The following is a 25036-nucleotide window of genomic DNA, read 5'->3' as shown; positions in this document are numbered from 1 at the left end:
CAATATGGGATTTGTGTCCTTAAAGAAAAGGAAAAGAGGCCAAAGTACACTCTCTTTTTCAACCATGTGAACATAGTAAGAAGATGGCCACCTGCAAGTCAGGGAGAGACCCTCACCAGGCACTGACTGCTGGCACTTTGATCTTAGACTTCCTAGCTTCCAGAACTATGAGAAATAAAATGCTCTTTAAACTAGCCAATGTGTGATATTCTGTTACAGAAGTCTGAGCTGAGATTCTGGTGAATAGTCAGACAAGGAGTAGAAAATATGAGAGTTTGTTAGTCTACCCTACAACTGGGAAGTCAAGGGAAAAGATTTAAAAAGTAGTTAGTGCAACAATGTTAAAGCAGCAGAGATTCAGTTCAAAGAGTATATCTATTAAAATACATGAATGTCATCACCTGGCAGGAACTGATTTACTGCCAGTCAGAAAATAAACCCAGCCTGCAGTGGTGCATGTCTATAATCCCAGCTATTTGAGAGGCTGAGAAAGAAGGATTCCAAGTTCAAGGGCAGACTCGGCAATTTAGGGAGACCCTGTCTCAAAAAATAAAAAGGGCTAGGGATGTAGCTCAGTGGTGGAGCACACCTGGGTTCAATTCCCAGTGGTACACGCAGGCGCGCGCACGCGCACACACACACACACACACACACACACACGCGCGCGCGCGCACAAAGGAAAGAAAACAAGTGTAGTTTTTTTCTGTTTCAATTGGCCAGTGGTTCTCAATTCTGGTAGCATGAGAGAATCACCTGGAAGCTTCTAAAAGTGCAGATGTTGCACAACTTATAATGGGATTATGTTCCGTAAACCCGTCATAAATTGAAAATATCAAAGGTCAAAAAATGCACTTAATCCACCTACCCTACTGGACACCATACATAATTTACCTTAAAAGTACTCAGAACACTTATAGTAGCCTTGATTTGGGCAAAATCATCTAATACAAAGCATGCTTTATAATAAAATATTGAATAAATATTATAAAATCAGCTTCATAGTAAAGTGTTAAATATTTCATGTAATTTGTTGACTACTTGTACTGAAAGTGAAAAACTGAAAGGTTGTATGAAGACTCATTCATTCCTGAATACAAATCACTTAGCACCATCATAATGTCCAAAATGTGTAAGTTGGAACTGTTCTAAATTGGATACTGTATACACTAATGTATGGGCCTCATTTCAGACTTGACTGGTCTGGGGTAGGGCCTGGATATTGCTGTATTTTTTTGAAAGCTCCCACAATGACCCTAATTTGTAGCCAAGGTTAAGAGCTATTGCAACTTCAGTTACATTTTAAGAAAAAAAAAAATTTTCTTTTTTTTGGTCTACATTCAGGTAGAGCAGACTTTACATGTTTAATGTGGGTATGCAGCAGCTAGAGATGCGCTAAGTGCTGTCACAACAATGCCATTAAGTAGGTACTGTACTAACCCTGTTCCACAGGTAAGGAGACAAGCACAGAGGTTAATTTGTTGAGTTCACACAGTTACAAGTGTCAGGATGGATCAAAAAACCCAGCTTTCCATAATAAAAAGTCAGCAAATAAAAACTCAATAAAACAAGCAATACTTGCCATATAAGAAACAGGGGTGTATTTCCTATTGAGCGATTCCACCTCCTCCAAGACATGATTATACACAGACATCATTCTTCTTTCATATTCACTATCAGCATTGGCTGTTCCACTAGATCCATATTCCTGGAAACTAAAATAAAGATCAGTATCAATCAACCAAAATGGTAATTCTTTCAATGCCTAAATGTGCCAGGCTTTCCATATATTCCCATTTAATTTTTAAAACAAAGAAATAATTTCCATTTACAGATAAGGAAACTGAGGCTTGGAGAGGTTAATATACCTATATTCATCTAACTAGTAGGTAGCGAGCTGGGATTTCAACCCAGATCTGATTTAAAAATGGTGTAATTAACCACTCTGGTTGTTAGGCAGTATAAAAGTATCTAAACTTGTCACTGCCATGAGGCAAAAGAAACACAGGGTATCTGAAAAGGAAACTATCAATAAAGCCAGCTGATAAGTGTTAAATTAGCAATTAGATACATGAATAACAGATCAGAATATAGAGACAGCTGAAGAGTGCCATAGGAAAGACTGCTCTTGAACAAATCACTAGGTGAAGCAGGACGAATATTTGGAAAGATGTAAAGTACTGGGGCATACATGGCTGGGGAGATGCTATGAACCAAAGCCTGGAAATAAAATGCACAGAAATGTGCAGGGAAGAGCTGGTATACAGAGCATGCTGGACAACGTTTAAAAAGTTCCTTCCTTTTTCTTCTATTGCTTCAAACACCACACATTTCTGAAACTGTTTCTGAGAAGGTAAAACCCTTGCATCCTAACTAAACTTTGAGAGGACTGATTGAAAAATGCAATACAGTAATTTAAATATGTTGGGTATAGCACTGGTATTATACTCTTATATCCTTTTACTGCCTACTATGTGCAAGGCACTTCACCAGACATTTTACATAGGTGATTTCATAACCACTCTGGGAAACAGGGATCATTCTCTACCCACAGTTTGTATATATGTAGCTTCAATGAGAGTAAACATGTCATACAGAAAAGGGTTCACATTAATATTTGCCTAGGTCCAACGCTCTCTTTTCTGCAGTCCTATATTTTAAGTTCCGTTAAGACAAGAAATGAAGATATTAAGATGGATTGGGTAGATGGAAAAAAAAATAGCCAAGTGACCGTATTGGAAAGTGATTAACATTTTAAAACAGACAGTAAAGATCTCAGAATTGCCCTGAAATAAAACTTTAGGGTACAGAAGTTTAAGTTGCTTTCTTGATGACATTCTCTTTGAAGAAGCTGATTCTGAAATCTCAGGTCTTACTACATTCAAATTATAAACAAGGAAATGTATATTCTAAGGTAGAATACTCCCGGGGGCGGGGAGGACCACAATGCATTGTTCTTTAATAAAAATAATTATTTTAAATATGAGATTAGTTATTAAAGAAGAGAAGAATTTTAATAAAGTAAAATCAGGAATTTCTTTTGGTTTAGGAAATCAAAAAATAAAAAATTTCAAGTTCAAGTTTAATTGTATTAACTCAGTTTATAGTTATACAAGAATGTAGTTAAACAAGAAGGAATGTTCATATACAAAGAACTCCTTCCCAGTTATTTAAGTCCAGGTGACAGGAAGCAGATTTAAGTATACAATGGAAATTTATGTATGGTCACTAGCTATGTGACCCTGGGCAAATGTTGGAAGAATTCTTCCTGTTTTGTTTTTTGTCTTTAATTTCCTTTCTGAAATACTGTGGTAATGATTAGGAAAAATAAAATATATAAAAGTGTTTTGTAATGTAAACTACTATTAGAATTACCTTGCTGATTCTGGATCCAAAATCAGGGCCTCTATGGCATGAGATATCAGTAAACAGCTCTGCTGCTGTCTAGGTTATTGTTAAGGTTAAATATGAAAACAGAGAAACCCACTATGGATTTTATAGTATCTGAACACTCAAAAGAGTCAAGATGAGGATTGTGTTTTTAGTGAAATTATAATGTTATGCACTCAAATGATCTGTGGCTCTGTTTCTTCTAAGATATACTGCTTGTCCTAGCAGCTGTCAAACTCTGTTCCAGAAAGGGTATTTCAGATGTGTATAAAGTGGAAAAGGGGACCAGGCAAAACAGACCTGATAATTCACAGCAACTACTTTTATCTGTCTTAGATAACCAGGTTCTTCACAAGAATTTGAAACAAACAAGAAAACAAAAAATGTTTCATTGCTACGTGTTTTTTTTTTTTTTAAAGAAAGAAAGCAATGGTCTGTAGACTTTTAACTTCATGATTCCTCAGCTAGGACTCAAGGGGTCTGTCAATTCCCTTGAAATTATATGTAAATTTTGAGGTATGATATGCATTTTGTAAGGGCAGAGGATTCATAGTATCCATTAGGGTTTCATCAATAAACTAAAAATGTCAAGAACTATTGATTGGCAAGTCTTACAACTTAATATAATTTTTTTTTCCTCCTTTCAAAAATGATTTGAAGTTCTTAATAAGAAAACATGGAAGGCTGGGGATATGACTCACTGGTAGAACACTGGTAGGTCTAGAATGCATGAGTTCTGAATTGATTCCCTAGTGCTAGTAGTACTGCTGGGTGGTGGGGGGAGGGGGAAAGAAGAAGAATTAAAAATGTAAAGAGGATTTAGGAAACAAAAGTTATGATTAAAACTACTGACTAGATCATTGATAAAGGTGATGAGAACTAGCCATGAAGAAAGTTGAGGTGAAACAGAAAATGTTCTCTAGTGGCAAAATGTACTGCTGGAACTCAAGTGGGCACAAGGTATACACCACACTGGTAGGACTGAGGTTGTTTATTATTATTATTTTTAATGTAGATGGGGTCTTGCTATGTTGCCTAGGCTAGCCTCCAACTCCTGGGTCCAGGTGATCCTCCTGCCTCAGCCTCCTAAGTAGCTGGAACTATAGGAGTATGCCACTATGCTGGGCAAGACTCAGGCTTTGGATATTCTCTTCCTGAAAGTAGAGAGAGAAGACCACTGAGCCACCACTTTTTTTTTTTTTTTTAAAGTCTGGCTTAAGTTAAAAAGTATAATTATTCTGTTTATATTCACAGGGAGAAGTTATTAATTATAAGAAATTTGAGGGCTATCTAATGTAGATTTTGTGTACAGGCACTGCTGAAGTATTTAGTCTACGTTTAAAAAGAATACTTCCCCAAAACAAGAAATACAAGATGATCAAGCTTAGGATACAGTTCTACATTCCTCAAAGTTGCAGAGTCAGCATCAAAAGATGCCTGATAAAGATCCGCATATCTGGAGGCAAGACTTCGGAATTCTTCCATGGACTGTTTCATCTGTAAAAAAGGAAAAAAATCAATATGACAAACAAACATGCTACTCTTATTGCATAAACAATACAAAAATGAAAACCTAAAAAAACCCATTCTTAGATAAAAATTCTCAGACAAATTTTCAAGGAAAATTACTCTTATCATTCCATTTGTTTTCATAAACTTTGTTAAATAAAATCAACATATATAACAAATGAAACTACAAATGTTGATAAGATTATGATTTCTATATAATATATAGAAATACAAACATTAACATTTTACCTTCAAATTCTACTAAAATAATTTTCAAAAACATTTCAAAGTTTCTTTAAAATACAATTCCATTCTCTTTATATAATTATATAGAACCCAATGAGACATCATTGATCACTTTGTTGCTCTAATAACAAATTAGTCTATATGGCAAGAAAGATGAGTTAATAAGCATTTGACACAATGTCTGAGTCAAACTTCTGATTTTCCCTTTCAGAACTTTTTATCTCATAGTTTAAAAAACATCAAGAAAATAAAAACTGCACTGAACGCAGAGTTAACACCTGCCTGATTGGAGATTCGACCACATCTCTGAAGGTCATTTCCTAAGGTCATGGCAATTGTTGTGGCAATCGCAGGTGGGGGGCTTGTTTTTAGGCTATTACAAGTGCAGATGAGTTGAGAGAAGGCTTGTAGAAGGTCAATCCTGAGTTTTACAAATTCACACTGAAAACTTAAAGGATTCAGTGGTGTACTGGCAGCCTGGAATAAAAAAGAGATATTTATGGCAAAGTAAACACAACAGGGAGATGGGGCAGCACTAATTAGAGTTGGTCTTCTGAATCTGCGGATTCTGTGTCTGTGATTCAACAAGCTTGGTTAAAAATATCTGGAAAACAAATTGCATCTATAATGACATTATAGACTAATTTTTCTTGTCTTTATTCCCTAATCAACATAGTATAACAACTAACTACATAGCATTTAAATTGTAGTAGGTATTATAAGTAATCTAGAGATAATTTAAAATGAGGATGTGCCTAGGTTACACGCAAATGCTATTTTATTCAAGGGATTTGAGTATCTGTAGATTGTGGTATATGCAGAGGGTTAAGGAACCAATCTTCCTGAATACCAAAGATGACTATATTTGTCATTTTATTCACAAGTGCAATAGTTATAACACTGATGGATAAACACCTAAATTTTATATAGAGAATTATATAATATTAGAAAGAAAAACTTGTTATTAGTATCAGCTCTTCATGTTCTATCAACTTACAACAGCTCCTTCCTTCTTATATTCACAGACACCCCACAACCTGTGGGCTTGCTAGATCGTTATCAATTAAGACATCATTTTAGAGATGATTGAATGACATTACTATTTTTCCAAGGTCCTTTATCACCTTTCTCCCTTTCTAATCTGAAATTCTCATCACTGGAATCATTAATATAGTCTTGAAAAGTTGGGCAGGAAGAAAAAGAAAGATAAGGACAGAGAAATATTTCTAGACAGTTACTGTTAAAAAAAAAGCACAAAATTGCCTCAAGACTGCCTTCAAACCCACATTAATTTAAAAAGTTTCTAAGTGGACACTTGAGAGACCCTGAGAGGCCACCAAGAAAGAATAGGTTATTACACACAAATAAGTTTCAATGAGGATAGAGGGGTGAAAGGGGTAAGTCTTGGATAGCAAAGAGTAGCATTAGCTAGGTATGGGGCGGGGGTGGGTGGGGTGGGAAGGATAAGTCAAACCAGCATGAAAAGAGAACTAAGATAATTACTTCATTTATTTAGCAAATGTTCAAGTGGAGAACTTAGCTGTTTTCAACAAAAGGCACATACTAAGAATATGCTAATTTAACAATAAAGGGAGGCATGGAGAAATTAATCTTCCTCTATGATATGATCTTAAAACTTGCTGATGCTGTTTCTTAGACTACTCATACTACTTTGTTAGCAGGAGAGTCAGACATGCATTTCAGGGGTTCTAGGAATCAGTTACAATATTATCCATTTGGCCAAGTATCACATATTGACTTTAATGTACTTCTGGTGTCAAATATGAATTATATTAAGTGATAAGTCATGTTTTACTCTACAAAATAAGAAGCTACTCCCTACATTCCTTATAAGAGTGTACACTCACCTGATATCCTTCTCAAACTGCCAAGGCCCTTGATGAAACATTTCCTATTAAGTAGAGGTAATAACTATACTCAGTATATTTTCTTTGTGGTCTTCAACCTTTGTAATATTTTGTTCTAATTATGAAACAGTACATATTAAAGTATTAATGAGACCCTTTCAATTGTTTTTAATTTCTTAAATGAGTTCTGATTTGCTCTTGTAAAAAGACATATTTGCTCTGCCTTCTCTGCCCTAGCACCTACTGGCTATTTTAAATTTACTGCTTGTCAACAACTTTAGAAGGGACAGGCATACTATGATACTGTAATATAAATACAGTACGGACCATCTTACCAGACAAAAAACACTGGTAATATTGTTCTAACATGCATCATAAAACTGAAAGATAAGCAAGGCACAGTCATAGCGAGAAAGATTTGTCTGCTACTCTGGATTTATTTCTAACAAGAAACATTTGATTGATGATAACCTTGAAAGTGATGTTCCATCTTGGATCATGTCATACTGAAGGAAAGCAATGTTAGATATAGAACAAATGTTCAAAAAGAACACAGAAAATATAGTTTGTCAGAGGTCAAAGACTTTAAAATTTAGACTACAGAACTATGAGTAAGGCTGAAAGGAAATAAAAGAAATATCATTTACTTTCCTTTACACTAGGGCTAAAACTTAAACAGCAGATAAAACAAGCACTGTTATAGTCAGAATTATCCCAAACCTTCCCCAGGAAGGAATTATTTCATTCAGTTCAACACAGCCAGGCAAAGAAACAATGATCATCTTCTCATATTCACTCTGGGCTAAGAAGAATGGCTGGCAGAACTGTACCCATTATCTAAATCCCTCTTTTCCTATCCTATTATTTGTTATTTTTCTTCTTTGTGTCTTTTTCCCCACTTTTGATTAAACATACAGAGTTAAATTATCTTAAATGTGCTATAATGCTATTTCACTGAATTTCTGATTTATAGAATATGGCGTATTTTCTAAATGAAGCTAGCTAAAGAAAATAATGAGGGTAAAAAGAAAATAACCTGATAAGTTCATTAAAAAAAAAATACATGTAACAATCACATTAACATAAAATTCACCTGTTTTTTTGTTTGGTATGGGGGATTGAGCCCATGGGCACTTAACCACTGAGCCACATCCCCAGCCCTTTTTGTATTTTATTTAGAGATAGGGTCTTGCTGAGTTGCTTAGGGCCTAAGTTGCTGAGGCTGGCTTTGAACTCGAGATCCACCTGCCTGATCTGCTGGGATTGCAGGTGTGCATCACCACGCCCAGTAAAATTCACCATCTTAACCATCTTTAGGTATATACTGAGTATATTCATATTGTCATAAAATATCTACGGAACTTCTTCATCATGCAGAACTGAAAATTCTATACTCATAATCTCCCTTTCCCTGCTCCCAACCCAAGAGTAACCACAATTCTACTTTCTGTTTCTATGTATTTGACTACTTTATTTTATTCATTTATTTATTTTGCAGTGCTGGAGATCAAACCTAGGGCTGCGTGCATGCAAGGCAAGTGCTCTACCACTGAGCCAGACCCCCATCCCCCAAAGACTTTTTATAATTTTCCTTTCCCCTTCCTTTCCTTTTTGATGTATTGAACTCAGGGCACTTTACTGCTAAGCTACATACCCAGTCCTTTTTGTGTTTTATTATAAGTCAAGGTCTTACCAAGTTAGCCTAGGTTGGTCTTGAACTGCGATCTTTCTGCATCAGCCTCCAGAGAAGCCAGGGTTACAGCCATACTCCACCAACTATAATTTTATTTCTAAGAAGCCAGACAACTCTATTATTAATCATTATGTTGGGAAATTAAACACCCAATGTTGCTATGGGGTTCCCATAAGCACAGAATTTTGACCTGTGATTTATCTGAAGCAGGTGAAAAGCTGCTTCAGATAAATCACACCTTACCTTAAGCCTCCTCTTAAGGAGTACCTTGTACAATCTCAGATTGTGATAGTTTATATCAGGAAGCAAATGAAGTCCATGTTCATATGAACTCAGAAAACTACTCAAAAAACTTCTCACTTGTCAAGTGAACAGATAAAAGAACAATTTTCAAAAAACCCTGAGAGTATAGAATAACCAGAAATGTGGGAATTTTCCAAGGACTCTAGGGATCCTACTGCCTTCTCCTCTAGACAATTCTGAAGTGGAAAATAATTTCTTTAACACCTGATCAACCCACTATGGGGGGGGTCTCATTATGTTGCCCAGGCTGGCCTCAAATGATCTTCCTGCCTCAGCCTCCAGAGAAGGTGGAATTATAGGCATGAGTGCCAGGCTCCTGTTTCTTTTCTTTCTTTTTTAAATCTTCAAAGCACTGTGTTTGGTATATAGAAAATTCTTATAATCTACTGAATAAAAGAACTACACTTTAAAAAGGGAAAATCTGAGGCCCAATAACTTTTCTCAGGTTGCAGTGTGTTTATGGCAGAACTGAGACTTAAGGGTATCCTGTCTGTGAATCAAGTGCTTTCTTCCTATGTCAGAATTCAGTACTTAATTATTGCCAACCCTCATTAAATATACATACTTCACAAATCATTTAAAAGAGTATTAAACATTCAGCAGAACTTTCTATAAAATTAATTCTATCTGTATCACTCTTCTGTTTTTATCATTTAATGTAATGAATGATTAACAATTTTCTGCCCCATATAAACTAGAAAATGAAATAATTTTATTGATCTGAACCAATATTATAACCTCAAATATTCTGAAGCATTTATTAGCCTGATATAGCCAACAACAATCTATTCCCAGAATCATGATAGATGACACCACCCTTTAAAATGGAGAGGAGGCTTAAGGTAAGGTGTGAGCTAAGCATGAGTGAGGCCCTGGGTTCAATCCCCAGCATCGCCTTAAAAAAAAAAAGAGAGAGAGAGAAAGGAGGGGAGCCTCTACATTCTTTTTAAATAGGTGTCAATCAGTTCTAGTGTAAAAACATAAAGGATACTTCAAAGAAATATGTGCCCCACAGTAGTCTGAACATAGTCTCTTTATTGTCTATTTATTCTTTGATCTCCTTTGAGGTATTTCTTCTGGGATGGCCCATGATTAAAAAATATTTTATATATGTTATAAATGTGTGTAAATAGGTACCAAAGTTTTAAGGTCCTGTCTCACTTACAACACGTAATTTTTAAAGTTGTATAACAATACTTCAAAAATGATTAATGTTGATTATATAAACTCTTTACTTTTAAGTGGAAAAAGCCCTTCATTGATGCAGAAAATGCTCATTTTATGGAATAGGAACAGGTTTTACTTAGGAATATAATTTCAAGAAAACAAGAAATATTAAAGGTTTTCCTTCTCTGCAACCTTTACACTTTCTTGGCAGAGAAAATAAAAATTACAGGTGACCAATTGTTAATTTGGATATCACACAGAGGTAAAAAGGGGCACACTAATCCTTGATAATTTCTTCTTTATCTATAAAGCAAGAAACTCACTGAGGATGCAGCTCAGTGAAAGAGAGCTTGCCTAGCATGCATAGGCTCTGGGTCCAATTCCTAGCGTCACAAAAGAAAGCAAAAAAGTCTATTTACTAAGCAAGTTAACTGCAAGGTATGAGATGAGGTTAGGAGTTTACGTTTGATGGTGGTACTGCGTCAGGCTGAGATCTTATTAATGGAGTCCAGAGAGGAGGGATTCTGTCTCCATGCTATTTACCCTGAAAATTCAGTAATCCTTTTACATGTGGTACCTCACATTTTATAAAAACAGAACATACACTTCCATCAATCTATGAATTTTAAAAAGGGGACAGGGCTAAGGTTTATTTCCATGACCTACCCAAATAGAGAGAATTCTCACACAAATCATTATCACCAAGGGAAAATTAAAAAGACTTACTGTTAAGGAGGCAATCCCTTTGTGGTAGAATTTTAAAGACTCAGCAATGCAAGAAAGTGCTGAACTGTAATTCTCCTCTTGCAACCCAGTAAGACACTGTTCTGCATGTGAGAACTCCTTCAAACTATTCAGCCAGAAGTAGAAATGTTCTGAGGCAACCTGAGTCAGCAAACTCTGATAAAGCTCTCTGGCCATGTCATGATTACCCTGAAAAAGAAAGAAAGTAATAGAAGGGGCACATGATGAAGTTCTTGCATTTGAAGTTGATGCAGCAAGTCAAAGACAAACCCAAACTCTAGATAAGCTTGAATAAGCATTCCTCATATTATGTAATTTTTTTGAGATTCAGTCTGAATATTTCCTCAGAGAAAATATGCTGAGCTGCTTTTATGTAACATATGCCTTAAGTTCTTTACTAAAACAGTTCCAGTTTCAAAGAGAAAACAAATGCAATTAACTATAATCCAAGACAAGATTTTTAGTCTGAAATAGAAATATAGAAAGTATATATACTTACTATATATATATATCATTCTGAATGAGCTATTATTTTGTGAAGTAAAAGGAACCCCAGGGGGAGGGGCAGTTGTAGGGGGGGAATGTGAATACCATTCAATGCCTGGGGGTCAGGGATGCTCAATGTCCTGCAATGCTTTGATGCTTGGGTGGTTTGTTATAACAAAGAACATTATTCTGCCAATAGTGTTCCTCTCCCATTTGAGAAACAGTTTAAAATCTGAGAAAGTATACTTCAATCACCCAGCCAAATGCTTCTCAAAGTCTCTGAACCTAGATCCAAAGACTTCTGTACTACTTAACCTTTATATTTCTTCTCAAAGAAAGTTAATAAAAATTGTTGGACTTTTCATATCACTAAGAAAAGTACACTATATCACAACTTTCCTGCTTCTTTTAAAGGATGATAAGGTTGGGAAGAGAAAGGGAAGAAAGATAATATACTGATAAAGGAGGCAGAAAGAGTAGGCATCATGAAAGTAGTATGAACATGAAAATAGTATGAACAATCTATAGCCAGAGTTCGATTCTAATTTCCTCATAACACTGATAAACACCAACAACAAATACAACATTCTGTTATGAGAAAGGTTAAAACTTCGGTCCTTTTCTTCATCATTCTTAGAACCTATGAGTAAAAATTACTTCAACCTTTATTTTCAGTTTTGATGACTAATAATCACAAGATATACAATATATGACTTGACATTTCCCTCAACCCTGGTTACTCGGAAGAATACATACCATTCGGGAAGCCTGTCTGGCAATTCGGTACACAGTCCATCCATTGGAGACACTTTCAAGCTGCTGCTTAATTACTGCCTTTACTTCAGCAGATAATGCTTTCTGGCTGGCTACAAAAATCACAGTAGCCAAACTCACCTAACATTGAGCAAGAAGTAAGAAATTCATATAATTTTGTCCAGTATCACAGATAACCTACCCAAGAGGGAAAAAATGAACTAGGGTTCATTTAAAAAGAATAAATTTGTTTTTCACTGACATTTATTTTTAGAATTTCTTTCTAAAGCCACTGAACAACTGATTCCATTAAGAACATTATTGATGAAAGTAAATAATTAGAAACAATGTCCATTCATAAGGATAAATACAATCACAAAATGAGATCTCATACGTCAGTGAATTGCATAGATATACTTATCAATATAGATGATTAGCAAAATTAGAAAACTGCAAAGGATTTCAGTAGTATAACATTTACATAGTTAAAATACACAAAGTAATACTACATATTACTTAGGGACATACATTTATCATGCATAGGAATGATAAATACCAAATTCAGGATGGTGGTTACCTCTGAGAGAAGAGAGATGCTATTAGGGTGCTTTAGCTGTATTGGTGATACTTTCTATAGATTCCTGGGTTTTACTCTGTCTTAAACCAGCTGATGAATGCAAGAGCTTTTATTGTATTATTCCTTAGATTTTTTTTCATAATTAAAAACTGCCTTCTGCCAGGCACTGTGGCACACGCCTATAATCCCAGTGATTTGGGAGACTGAGACAGAAGGATGTGAGTTCAAAGCCAGCCTCAGCAAAAGTGAGGTGCTAAGCAACTCAGTGAGACCCCATCTCTAAATAAAATACAAAATAGGGCCGGGGATGTGGCTCAGTGGTTGAGTGTCCTTAAGTTCAATTCCCGGTACCCACCAGAACAAATAAACAACAACAACAACAAAAAAAAAAAAACCTGCCTTCAAGTAGTACTTATAAAAAAGGGATTAAAAAACTTGAGTTTAAAAATGCTACTTCAATAGAAAATAAATGTGACCAACTACCTATTGTTGATACAAATGAAGATATTGTTAAACACATTGTGATAACTGCATGGTGTCATTTCCATGACTACTTCCATTTAGTCATCAGGGCAACATTTTCTGATAGCAAATGATGAGATGGGGGTCAGTCTTTTACTCAATGTCCCTTGAGGATCACACATAAAACAGGCATGAATAAGTCATTGCTTTTTTCCAAGTTCTAGCTTCAGGTGAAGAGAAACAACATGGAGTGGCCCTCTTAGAGCTCTCATTTAATTTATGACTCTTCGGAATGTAGCCTACTCTAAGCCTCAGAGAACTTTCAACTAAAAATTATTTTATATAGCCTTTACAGCTTCTGTTGCTTTCCAAGCACCCAAGTTTCCTAATCCCAAGTCTATAGAAGCCTAATTTGAATCCTAAACAGCTGTACAGGTCCTGTAATGGAAAATGGAATTTGGGTAAATTTATTGTTATTATTAGATTTCTAACATATTTTCTGAGGTGCAAAATAGTTTAGTTTATTATTTATTTGTGTAAGAAATTCATTTTCATTTCATCCTTTGTGATAAAAGAAAAACACAAGATTGAAGGCTTTGGCTAAAATAAGCTGACCTGACAGAGTTTAGGAAGAAAGTAATTTTAGATCTGAGCTAAACATGGCTTCCATGTCAAAAGTGAAAATACACTTTGCGTCTCCCTCATTTGAAATGCCTATGACCAAAAGTATTTCATTTTTTGGAATGTTTGCATAGATTTTACTGTTTGAGCATCCTTAATTAGAAATACTCTGAAATATGAAACTTCTAAAGCAGTTTTGAACAGTTTTTGCTTACAAAGTTTTAGATTTCAGAAGAGTTCAGGTTATGGATTTCTGGATTAGGGATGTTCAATTTGCAGTACAAAAAAATTCATCGTCAGGGCTGGGGTTATGGCTCAGTGGTAGAGCGCTTGTCTCCTATGTGCAAGGCCCTGGGTTCAATCCTCAACACCACATAAAAATAAATAAAAGTTATTGTGTACAGCTACAAAAAAAAAAAATATTTAAAAAAATTCATCGTACCCATTTTATACTGACTTCAGCACACTCTCAGTCTTTGATATTACTTTAACCTATTTGTTTCATAAGGAAAGTCAATCAGTAGAGTTGACTTATTAAACTAATTCCCCCCTAGACTAGATCTTGTCATTCCAGAAGGTTTAAAAAAAGGCTGTTTACCAGAAGTTCCTGTTGCTTGTCTGTGGCTGATCGTCCGATCACCTTGTAGAGCTCCATGAGGTCACCAAGCATTCCATCGCCCAACACTGGCAGCTGCATGGCAATAGCTGCCAGGCAATGGCACATCAGGATTCGGGAAGCATCCTGAGCACTGTGCAACTGAGTTAGCAAGGTCTCAACCACTGACTGGCTAAGATGGGGCCTGCCCTTGGCCAATTTCACCATACAATTTAGAGCAATCTGCACACCAAAAAGAAAGTGGACTGGTTACTCTTAGAATGTAGTTAAGTAAAACTATAAAGAAATTTGTATAAATTATTGATAAAAATCAAGAGGAATGTTTTTTTACAGGCATAACTTTTTCTTCTTCTTTTTTTTTAAAGAGAGAGAGAGAGAGAGAGAATTTTTATTATTTATTTTTTAGTTTTTGGCGGACACAACATCTTTGTTTGTATGTGGTGCTGAGGATCGAACCCAGGCCGCACACATGCCAGGCAAGCACGCTACTGCTTGAGCCATATCCCCAGCCCCATAACTTTTTCTTCATAAGAAATGTCTGACACACTAAATCCCACATTGGGATTGCGAAGTATACCATATTTAAAGTAACAAGTCAGGATTATATATCAATCTATCAACCGTTCACTTCAACCTAAGATCATTCAAAAAAAAAAAAAAAAAAAAAGACAAGATGCAGATCATAAGATCATAAGGAATAATGCTGAGAAGGTAAATATATGCCAACCATCAACATAATTGTACTGCTACTACTTTTCAAGAGCTGAATCAAAAGTGAGGTTTGTAAACTACCTATGCCTGCATTTTCCAGGAAGATTATAAAACTGTAGATCCCTATCCCAAACTTAATGAGTTAATGTGCATGCGAGTGTGTATGTTGGTGTTACAATCTTAGAAAGATGCCCTCAGTGACTCTCATCCCACTGATGGGAGACAGGGGAGGGCTTTAGAGTTTCTCTCTCTCAGGCCTAGTTAATGATATCACTAATATCCCAGCCATGGAAATCCTTTCACTTTTTCATAGCCAAATGATTTTTTTGTCAAGTTTCTAATAAATATCCACAACTGGTGTGGTGCTTGGAACATGTGACAAAAGGCTGAAATTCATCTTGCCCTTACTAGCTAGGTAGTTTTAATCAGGTTACTTATCTCTCTGAATCTTAATTTTTCTAATAAGAAGGAGACAAATTTCATGAAAAGAAATATATAGGAATATATACAAAGACCTTCAACATAATAGACACTCTAACAAGTAATAACAATTATAACAAAGGTTAGAGCATATCTATTATTCTAAAATTCTAATACCTCCTCACTATCTATCTATAAAATCAATTCCAAGTTTTTTAGCATGATATTTGATATTATCCATGATCTAGCTTGTTATGGTTTGGATATGAGGCACCTACGCCCAAAAAAGCTCATGTGTGAGGCAATGAAGGAATATTCAGAGTGGAAATGATTAGATTATGAAAACTGTAAACTAATCAGTGGATTCATTCATTTGCTGGATTAGTAACTATAAGCAGGTAGCTTGTGGCTAGAGGAAATAAACCATTAGATACATGCATTTGGGGTTTACATTTTGTCCCTGGAGCCTTGCGCTCTTTCTCTCTCTCTGCTTCCTGGCTACCATGAAGCAAGCAGCTATCCTCTGCCATGCCCTTCTGTCATCATGTTCTGCCTTCCCTCAGTGCTTGGAGTAAAAGAACTGGCCAACCATGGACTGAACCTCTGTAACCATGAGCCAAAACAGACTTTTCCTGCTCTAAGTTGTTCTTGTTGGGTATTTTGGTTACAGTGAAAAAAAGTTAAGTGTACAATTACTTTTCCAATTTCCTATTATGTCATCTAGTCACAATGGGTTACTCACCATTCTTCCTATGTAACAGGTGAACTGCTGCTTTCAAGTCTTTTGTAACAGTGGTCCCTTGGGCTCAAATAATTTCCTTAATTACTAAAATTCGAATCTATCTTTCAAGGGTCAACTCATAACATCAACTCATTGAAGCCTTCTCTAATATTCTACATTAAAATAATCTCACTCCCAACTTTGTCCTCTCATTAGAATTGTTCCTTTGTTTATACACCAGAGATTTTGGTGTATTTGACTTGGTACTATAGTCCCTTTTATGAATGTCAATATCCTCCTCCAGATGGGAAACTCCTCTAACAAGAGACCTTTCTTAATTATCCATGCCACTGTGTCAAGTCCAATGTTTTATGGAAACCTACAATCTTCAAAGGGATTTGTTTTTTGCTTTAAAATTTGTTTTAAATGTACTGTGATTCTAAGGAAAAGATCCTCTCAGAATGAACTGTCAAACACACATGTTATCTATTTCCTTCCTCCACCTCTACATCAACTATTATTAATGGTTTTACCATTTTTAGTATTCATCCCTATGATCACATCACACCTTTTCTTAACATGCAAAATGAGTTAATGTCTCTTTCAAACCGTAACTTAAAGTTCTTATATTCTTCAATGTAAGTTCTAAAGTTCTTATATTCTTCAATGTACATCTAACAGCTTTTACTTGTATTACCTATGTTTTTTCAATTACTAATTTTGCATCATCACAGATTATATTTCATGTTTCACTCCAATAACAGTATTTCATTTCACTTTTGAAAATCTAAAACATATCTAAAATAACTTTTTTACTTAAAGTGAAAATTCTTTTTTTTTTTTTTTTGGCAGTACTGGTTGCTTTACCATTGAGCTACATCCTTATCCCTTTTTATTTTGAGACATGGTCTCACTAAGTTGCCTAGGCTGCTCTTGAACTTGCAATCCCCTCCTGCCTCAGCCTTTCTGATCACTGGGATTACAGGTGTGCACTACCACACTGACCAAAAGTGAAAATTCTTAATGGTTATTCCCTTTGCTTATAAATTAGGGCTTCTATATTAAAAAAAATTAATGAATACTAATTAACGTGCTTGGCTATGGTCATTTCATCCTTTTTTGTGTGTTTATTATGGTTTAGCTATGAAGTGTCCCTCAAAAGCTGAAATGTTTATAGACTCTGAGAGGTGTAACCTAATTACAGAATTAACCCACTGATATGGAGTAACTGGGTGGTAACTACAGGCAGAAAGGGTGTAGCTGGAGATAAGGGTCACTAGGGGTGTGTCTTTGGGGTTTATATTTTGTTCTTGGTGAGTATAGTACTATCTATGTGCTTCCTGGCTGTCATGTTATGAGTAGCTTTCCTCTGTTATGCCCTTCTGCCATAATGTTCTACAGCACCTTGGGCCCAGAGCTATGGAGCTGACCAACCATTATGGACTGGACCTCTGAAACCATGAGCCAGAATAAACTTCTCCTCCTCTACATTGTTCTTTTAAGGTGTACTGGCTATAGCAGCAAAAAATCTAACTAAAACTGTGGCCTCATCAGTGTTACCTCAGATTAAAATTTCTAAGAATCTGAGTTCTGCCTATTTAACTTTACAGTGTCTAGGACCATCTTTTGTGTCTATTACAACTTAATATTGACAGCTGATAACAAAATGGGCCAAGACTATCAAAAGCCTGTTTTCAAAGTGAAGATCTAGGGCAAATGCTTGTTTAAACCAGGAGCTGACAAACTTGTTTGTTGGCCAAACTTAGTCTTCTGCCTATTTTATGTAAATAAAATTTTACTGGAACAGATATCCTCTCCTCACCTTAAACATTTTTTCCATGGCAGATTTTGCCCTATAGTGGCAGAACTGAGTACCTATGAGAGAGTGTATGGCCTTACGAAACTTAAAATAATTTGACCCTTTCCTGAAAGACTGCCACTCCCTAGTTTAGGCAATGAAAACAGGCATTATATTAAATGATATTTTCACCTTTAAAATGGCCTGAGCACCTGGACTATCATCTTGACTACAAAGCACCAGAAGGGATTCCAGGCCAAAGACAGCATCTTGCTCCAATGCCACAAGATCTAGGAAAAAAAGCACTAAGTTTTAGGGTGATTAAGTAGACAATCTCCACTTTCTCCTCTCTCTCTCTCTCTCTCTCTCTCTCTCTCTCTCTCTCTCTCTCTCTCACACACACACACACACACACACATATGACTAAGATACAGAAAATGCTTAAATGTGTAAAGCTAATCCTCCTTGAAAAAGCATATGCAAAATCATTTTTGAGATGTAAAGGCTATCTTCAGACTTCTTTTTTTCTACCACTTCATTGAAGATTATAAAAATATACACACTAAATCAAAGAGCTAAACCCATAAAGTTACAAATAAAGCAAAACTGAAATAGCACTGCCAGCTTAGCTAAGGAAAATACTAAGAATAGAAAAACTATGCAGTATATGTTAATCTTCCTAATCAGACATAAATTATGCAGATTGTCCACTTCCACCTCAGATATAATAGTTATCAGTTTCTGACAAATTAACCACTTTTATGAAGTAATGGTGACTCTACACAAACTTATTAATGTTTCCAGTCTGACCTTAAGGCACGACACCGTCCCCTTAGGTGCTTCACATATTAGCAGTACCTCTGCATCTTTTCATTACCATACAGCTACAATATCCCTGGAGGGTCTAGATTATCACAAATGAATTTTAATTGTATTTACACTACATTATATGTGATATCTGAGAACATACAGCAGTCTTATATATTACATAGAAGAAGATATTTTTATTATGCCATAAATAAGATTGGTTTAAGTTATTCAAATCAGAACCAACATAAAATTTTATGAAATATTTTTGTTTTTGTGTTTGGTACTGGGGATTGAATCCAGGAGCACTTTACCACTGAGTTACATCTGTAGTCCTTTTTTTTTTTTGGTACCAGGGTTTGAACTCAGAGACACTCAACTACTGAGCCACATCTCCAGCCCTATTTTATTTAGAGACACGGTTTCACTGAATTGCTTAGCACCTTGCTATTGCTGAGGCTGGCTTCAAACTCGCAATCCTCCTACCTCGGCCTCCCAAGCTGCTGAGATACAGGCATGTGCCACTGTACCCAGCCCCAATTCTTTTTATTATTATTACTTTTATTTTAGGACAAGGTCTAAATTGCTGAAGTTCTCACTAATTTGCTGAGCTGGCCTCAAACTTGTCATCCTTCTGTTTCAGTCTCCTGAGTCACTGGGATTACAGGTATGAGCCATGGTGCCTGGCTAAGAAATGTTTCTTGAGTTAGTGTAGGATCTTGGCAAATAGTGAAAAAGACCAAGGAAGGTGGTGGTGCTAGAAAAATACAGGTACTATGGGGTTGGGGTTGAGGTTCAGTGGTAGAGCAACTTGCCTAGCATGCATGAGGCATGAGGTTCGATCCCTGGCACCATCACATTAAAAAATAAATAAATAAATAAACAAAATGAAGGTATTGTGTCTATCTACAACTAAAAATATTTTAAAAATTACAGGTACTAGCAATAAGCCATTTTGAAGGCTAGGAGGGGATAAGAAGGGCTCCTGAGCTTGTACTCCTTAATAAAAATCAAAATAAGCACTGAAACAGGGTGTTCAAGATGCATTTTCTGTTCTTGAACATGGTCAAAAGTTAGAAACATAGGCTGGCTCTCAGTGGTAGAGTGCTTACCTAGCATGCATGAGGCACTGGGTTTGATCCTCAGCACCACATAAAAATAAACAAAATAAAGGCATTCTGTCCATCTACAACTACAAAAAAAAAAAAAAAAGAAAAAAGGAATATACAAAAAAGTGCGTAATTTTCTTTGCATGTCCTCATTGACTATATCAATCAGTTTAATACTACGTTTGTCTAGAAATGAGTTTTGTGAAAATTTAGTTCACAATCAGGCACAGTGGTGTACTCCTGTAATTCCAGTGGCCTAGGAGGCTGAGGCAGGAGGATTATAAATTCAAAGACAGCCTCAGCAACTCAGCAAGGCCCTAAGCAACTCAGTAAGACCTGTCACTAAATAAAATATTTAAAAAGGGCTGCGGATGTGGCTCAGTGGTTAAGCCTCTCTGGGTTTAATCCAGGTACCAAAAAAAAAAAAAAGAAAAAGAAAATTTAGTTCATTGTTCTGTTAATTTACTTTGCTTCTAGTGAAATTACTTGTTAAACACCTTGATTAATTAAATAACCTTTCTAGATTTCTGTATAAATGAAGACACTGTCTTATACCACTGAGTTAGAATTCTAAGCAATCCCTATCCACAACACCACATATGCAAAGGTAAACAGTGGGAGGAAAGAGATAATGCTCCTAAAACCAAGCAACCAACCTTCCTTCCTTCAAACCCAAGGGTGCCTTACCACTGAGCTACATCCCTAGTCCTTTTATTTTTTGAGACAGGGTCTCACTAAGTTGTTTAGGGCCTTGCTAAGTTGCTGAGGCTGGCCTCAAATTTGTGTTCCTCCTGCCTTAACCTCAATTGCTGAGATTACAGGCATGTGCCACTGTGCCTGGCCTTCCTAAAACCTTTCACTTTCACAATCTCAGTATTAAAGTCCTCAAATTTTTATTATTTTTCACAAGGACTAAGTAGCCTTGGGAAGCTTGCTCTAAGAACACTTTAGAAGGAAGCAACTATTGATCAAAGCACATAGGGTAAAAATAATAAGGTATTAAAAAACCAAACACAGAATTCTGCCCAAGCCCTAATCCAAAATTATATATAGTTTGAGTCTTGACCAAACTTACCCTTTTCTTGACAAGAAACAGTTATATTTGTTAGGACTCTTACTCCATGAGCTGCAATGCCCCTGTTGTTATGGTAACAGCACTCTTGGGCTAATTTGACTAAATCAGAAGATCTAGGGGAAGAACCCACATTTCCTGAACAAGTTGAAAAAAGCAAGACAGATTATAATTCATTCATATAGTTCAAAAGCGGTTCAGTTTATAAGTTCAGTTTAAGTTTAATGAGAAAATCCCTAACAATAAATTTGACAAAATTTTTTTACCTTGACCCCTATTGCCACCATTTCTCTTTACCCATCAAGGTACGTCAGGTATATGCTAGCGGTTTTGTAATGACTATGATCTAAAATCAATATAGGACTTTCCCATAAAAATTAATAAAAATTGACAGAAAAAGTGTAAAATCCAAAACAACTATAGATAGTATCCTGGGAATTCTAAAGGACATGGCTTAAGATGGATGTCACTGTAGGATTCTTGTCAGATAAAACCACTCCTTGAAGAGAGCAAATATAGGAATTCCTGAATACAGAGCTGGGAAATTTTGGGATCACTTGATTCAATATAAAAATAGGGTTATTTTTATAGAAGAAGTCAAAGATATTAAGTAGCCTGCCATCAAGGTCTATTTGTTACAAATGCACTATTTTTGTGCTTTGTATCTTAAGTTCTATGCTACAAATTGCAGCAACTTTTTAAATTCACATTTCAAATTCTGCTATGGAGGGCTGAGTTGTGACTATTTTAATTTATAGGAGAGAAGATCCCAGTTATAACTGGATGAGCTTCAAGAGGAATAAGGAGATTTAAGCTTGTTTATCTTATTAGAAGAATTTTTCATTCTTGTCTTAATTTCCTCTGCTTATTTCTCCATGACTCTTGTCAACTTCAACCTTGTTTTTCATACCAAAGGTGACCATGTTTTTTGAGATTGATCGGAACACTATTAATAATAATTAATTACAATAGGTATAAACCAAGATTACCCTAGACAGTGTTGTTATATGGTCATCTTATTGATTTCTAGTTTAACACAAAAATATTAGCTTAGGTAAAACTCTCAGTGCTTTTAAGATAGGCAAAATATTAGAAAGATGAAAGTATATATTCTTTTTTTAAATTATGAAAATTGTATTTTCTCTAATTTTTCTTGCTCATGTGATAAAGACAATGCAGATTCCTCTATAAATTTGCAAACATGTTTTATAAATTGCTTTTTTCTTTTTCTCCTTATTAATAATCCCCATAGAAAACTTGAAAAAGGTAGGAAAATTCAAGGAAGAAAACAAAATCTTCCCAAATCCCACAAATCAGCAAGAACTTACTGTTAACATTTTAAAGAATAAGATTATTTTAATAATTTTGACTTATTTAGAAATAATTTTCTAAGATTAAAAACACAGTTCTAAAGGCACAACAAATAGTAGAAAAGATTAGTGAGAAAAAAGTCTCCCTCATCCACCTAATGCTACCAATTTCTTAGGTTATTATTTGCAAGCATATTTATTCCTTTCTTTTCCCTTTTTTATCCACTATTCTATACCTTACTATAATTTTCTTTAAGTATTATCAAGACTGTTTCATGCCATATTTCTTTTTAATAAATTGCACGGATTTCTATTGCAATAATATATTGTAATTTCTTTAATGAATACCTTATTGACAGACATTTTTATGATGCTCCATCAATGCATAATATTTTGCTATTACATGAATGATGCTATAAATGATATTGTGTATATAATTTCTTTTCTTTTCTTCCTTCCTTTCTCTTTCTTTCTTTCTTTTTGGTACTACTGATCTCATTCTGGAGACACAGCAACATATCTTCCCTACTTCTTACTACTGCTCCAAATTTAGTCTGTGGCATGGGAATGATTAATTAAATTCAGGCCACAAATGTGCATATTAGCTGTTAAGGGAGGCATGGCAATAGAATATCAGGTCTTTTTAGCTTCCTAGTAAGACTAATATGGCAGGAAATTTCCTTTACTCAATAAAATTATCATATGCAGCCATAAAAAGGACAAATAAATGTACATTACAGTTCTTTAATTATTTCAGTTCAAATTAACTGACTAGAAAAGGAAGCAAAAGAGATTTCACAACATTTTCATTAGAACAACAAAGAACTGTAGCCTTAAGTCTGTTAGGTAAACAGGTTCCTCACTGAGTATTAATAAAAGCGTTTTAGAGTTAATAATTGTGAATAAGAAACTAGAAAAGCATTTTTGAACTGTAATAAAATTTTAATCATTTTCCAGAGATATAATTTACACCTACAAGGAAGCATATGACATTTGTTTTTAAAATTCACCACCCGTTGGCCTTTGAAATGTACTTAAATTAAAGGGCATTTTGAGTCAGAGGTACAAAAGCAAATCACCTATTTTAAGCATCCTCAAAAACATTGTTTCACTCGCATATAATTCAAAAAGGACAAATCAGAGAAGTAGTATCTGTGAGTTAAGATGAAGGAGGCAAGATCTTATTTTCATAAATATTAGTTAAGAAATCATTTTCAAATAAATCACTAGCATACAAAGGAGTATGAGACTAAAACCTTCCCAGATTTAAAACTTCACAGAGGAAACAACTTGAGACATAAATACAGATAAAAGACTTAGCCACATTATCTCTTCCTTACCTGGAGCTAAACTAAAGTACTGTTTGATGGCAATAGTCCCTGATAGTGTGGAAAGGACAGACAACATCCCCAGCTTTAAGCTGTCATAAGGAGTCTGGAGAGCACATTCACAGAGTGCCTGAAATGTGAAGAGAAATGAACACAGAATTTGAAACATCAATATACCTTTAAACTGTCAACTCCATTTAAATTTTCTAGCTTTTAGAAAAATCATACAAAAGGAATTTTACCCATGATTAAAAACTTAGGTCAAACAGCCAAAATCCTTAGGGAAGCCTAAGGAGACATGATAACTAAATATAATGCAGCATCGTGGAACAGAAAAAGGACTCTAGGTAAAAACTAAAGGAACTTGAATAAAAGATGTACTTTAAATAATAATAATAATAATAATAATAATAATAATAATAATAATAATAATAAACAGTGTATTAGTATTGGTTCTTTTGTGTGTGTGTGTATGGGGGTGGGTACTGGGGATTAAACCCAGGGCCTTATGCATGCAAGGCAAATACTCTACCAACCACCAACCGAGCTATATCTCCAGCCCAGTATTGGTTCTTTTATAACAAGTGTACCATATTATATAAAAATGTCAACAATAGGGGAAACTGGGTGTAGTGTATGTATACTATTTTCTTCATTTTTCTATAAATGCAAAACTATTATAAACCATTTTATTTACCTAAGATATATAAGTATGTTATGTATGTGTATTTAAAAACATCAAGAATGTGACCACTCTAATTTTTAAATAAGTACAGCTATCCTTCATTTCTAGTCATTTACTCTATTCCTAACTGTAATTGTCTGAAGTATTAACTAAAAACTAAATGTTAGTTTTTCTTTCATTGCAGTGAACTATGGATATATGCTCATTGCATGGTGACTCTTGCCTAGCCTGTGTGATAGGACTCTGTATAACATGACTACATGCAATACAGTGGAACAATTTTCTTGTAAAATGAGGCTAATTCCATGCTCCCACAAAGGCAGAGTTTCAGAAAATGAACAAAACTTAAAGTCTAGGGGAAAATAAAAAAAAAAAAAATTTTGGAAATGGTTAAATTAACCAATAAGTTTAGTAAGATTCTAATTAAAACACCAACAAAATTTTGGAGGAGATTTGATTCCAAAGAGCACATGGAAAAATTAAAGTCAGAAAATATCCAGATAAAAATCTGGAAAGCAACAGAGTCAAATATACATTAGAATTTAAGATATAATAATGGCATTTCAAATCAGAAGGATCACTGAATAAATTTGAAGGACAATTGGTCAGTCACTTGAGCAAAATAAAACTAAATCTGTTTATG

At 35.1% G+C, this 25036-nt stretch overlaps 1 protein-coding gene across 1 annotated transcript in view; it reads right to left on the bottom strand.

Moving 5' to 3' along the window:
• Ints7 (integrator complex subunit 7) overlaps nt 1-25036 on the bottom strand; it is a 70458-nt gene that overhangs the window by 8528 nt on the left and 36894 nt on the right. Inside the window, exons 8-17 of the mRNA XM_076831547.1 lie at nt 23721-23838; nt 21074-21208; nt 18275-18372; nt 14415-14654; nt 12160-12297; nt 10900-11106; nt 5425-5619; nt 4781-4884; nt 3373-3441; nt 1580-1712 (exon numbers count right to left, since the gene is read on the bottom strand). Of these exons, the coding sequence (XP_076687662.1) occupies nt 1580-1712; nt 3373-3441; nt 4781-4884; nt 5425-5619; nt 10900-11106; nt 12160-12297; nt 14415-14654; nt 18275-18372; nt 21074-21208; nt 23721-23838 (1437 nt within the window). The remainder of the gene's footprint in view (nt 1-1579; nt 1713-3372; nt 3442-4780; nt 4885-5424; nt 5620-10899; nt 11107-12159; nt 12298-14414; nt 14655-18274; nt 18373-21073; nt 21209-23720; nt 23839-25036) is intronic.

This window comes from Callospermophilus lateralis, chromosome 13, assembly GCF_048772815.1.
Source record: "Callospermophilus lateralis isolate mCalLat2 chromosome 13, mCalLat2.hap1, whole genome shotgun sequence".
NCBI lineage: Eukaryota > Metazoa > Chordata > Mammalia > Rodentia > Sciuridae > Callospermophilus > Callospermophilus lateralis.
The sequence above is the reverse complement of the archived record's forward strand: the minus strand, read 5'-3'. Positions and strand labels throughout refer to the sequence as shown.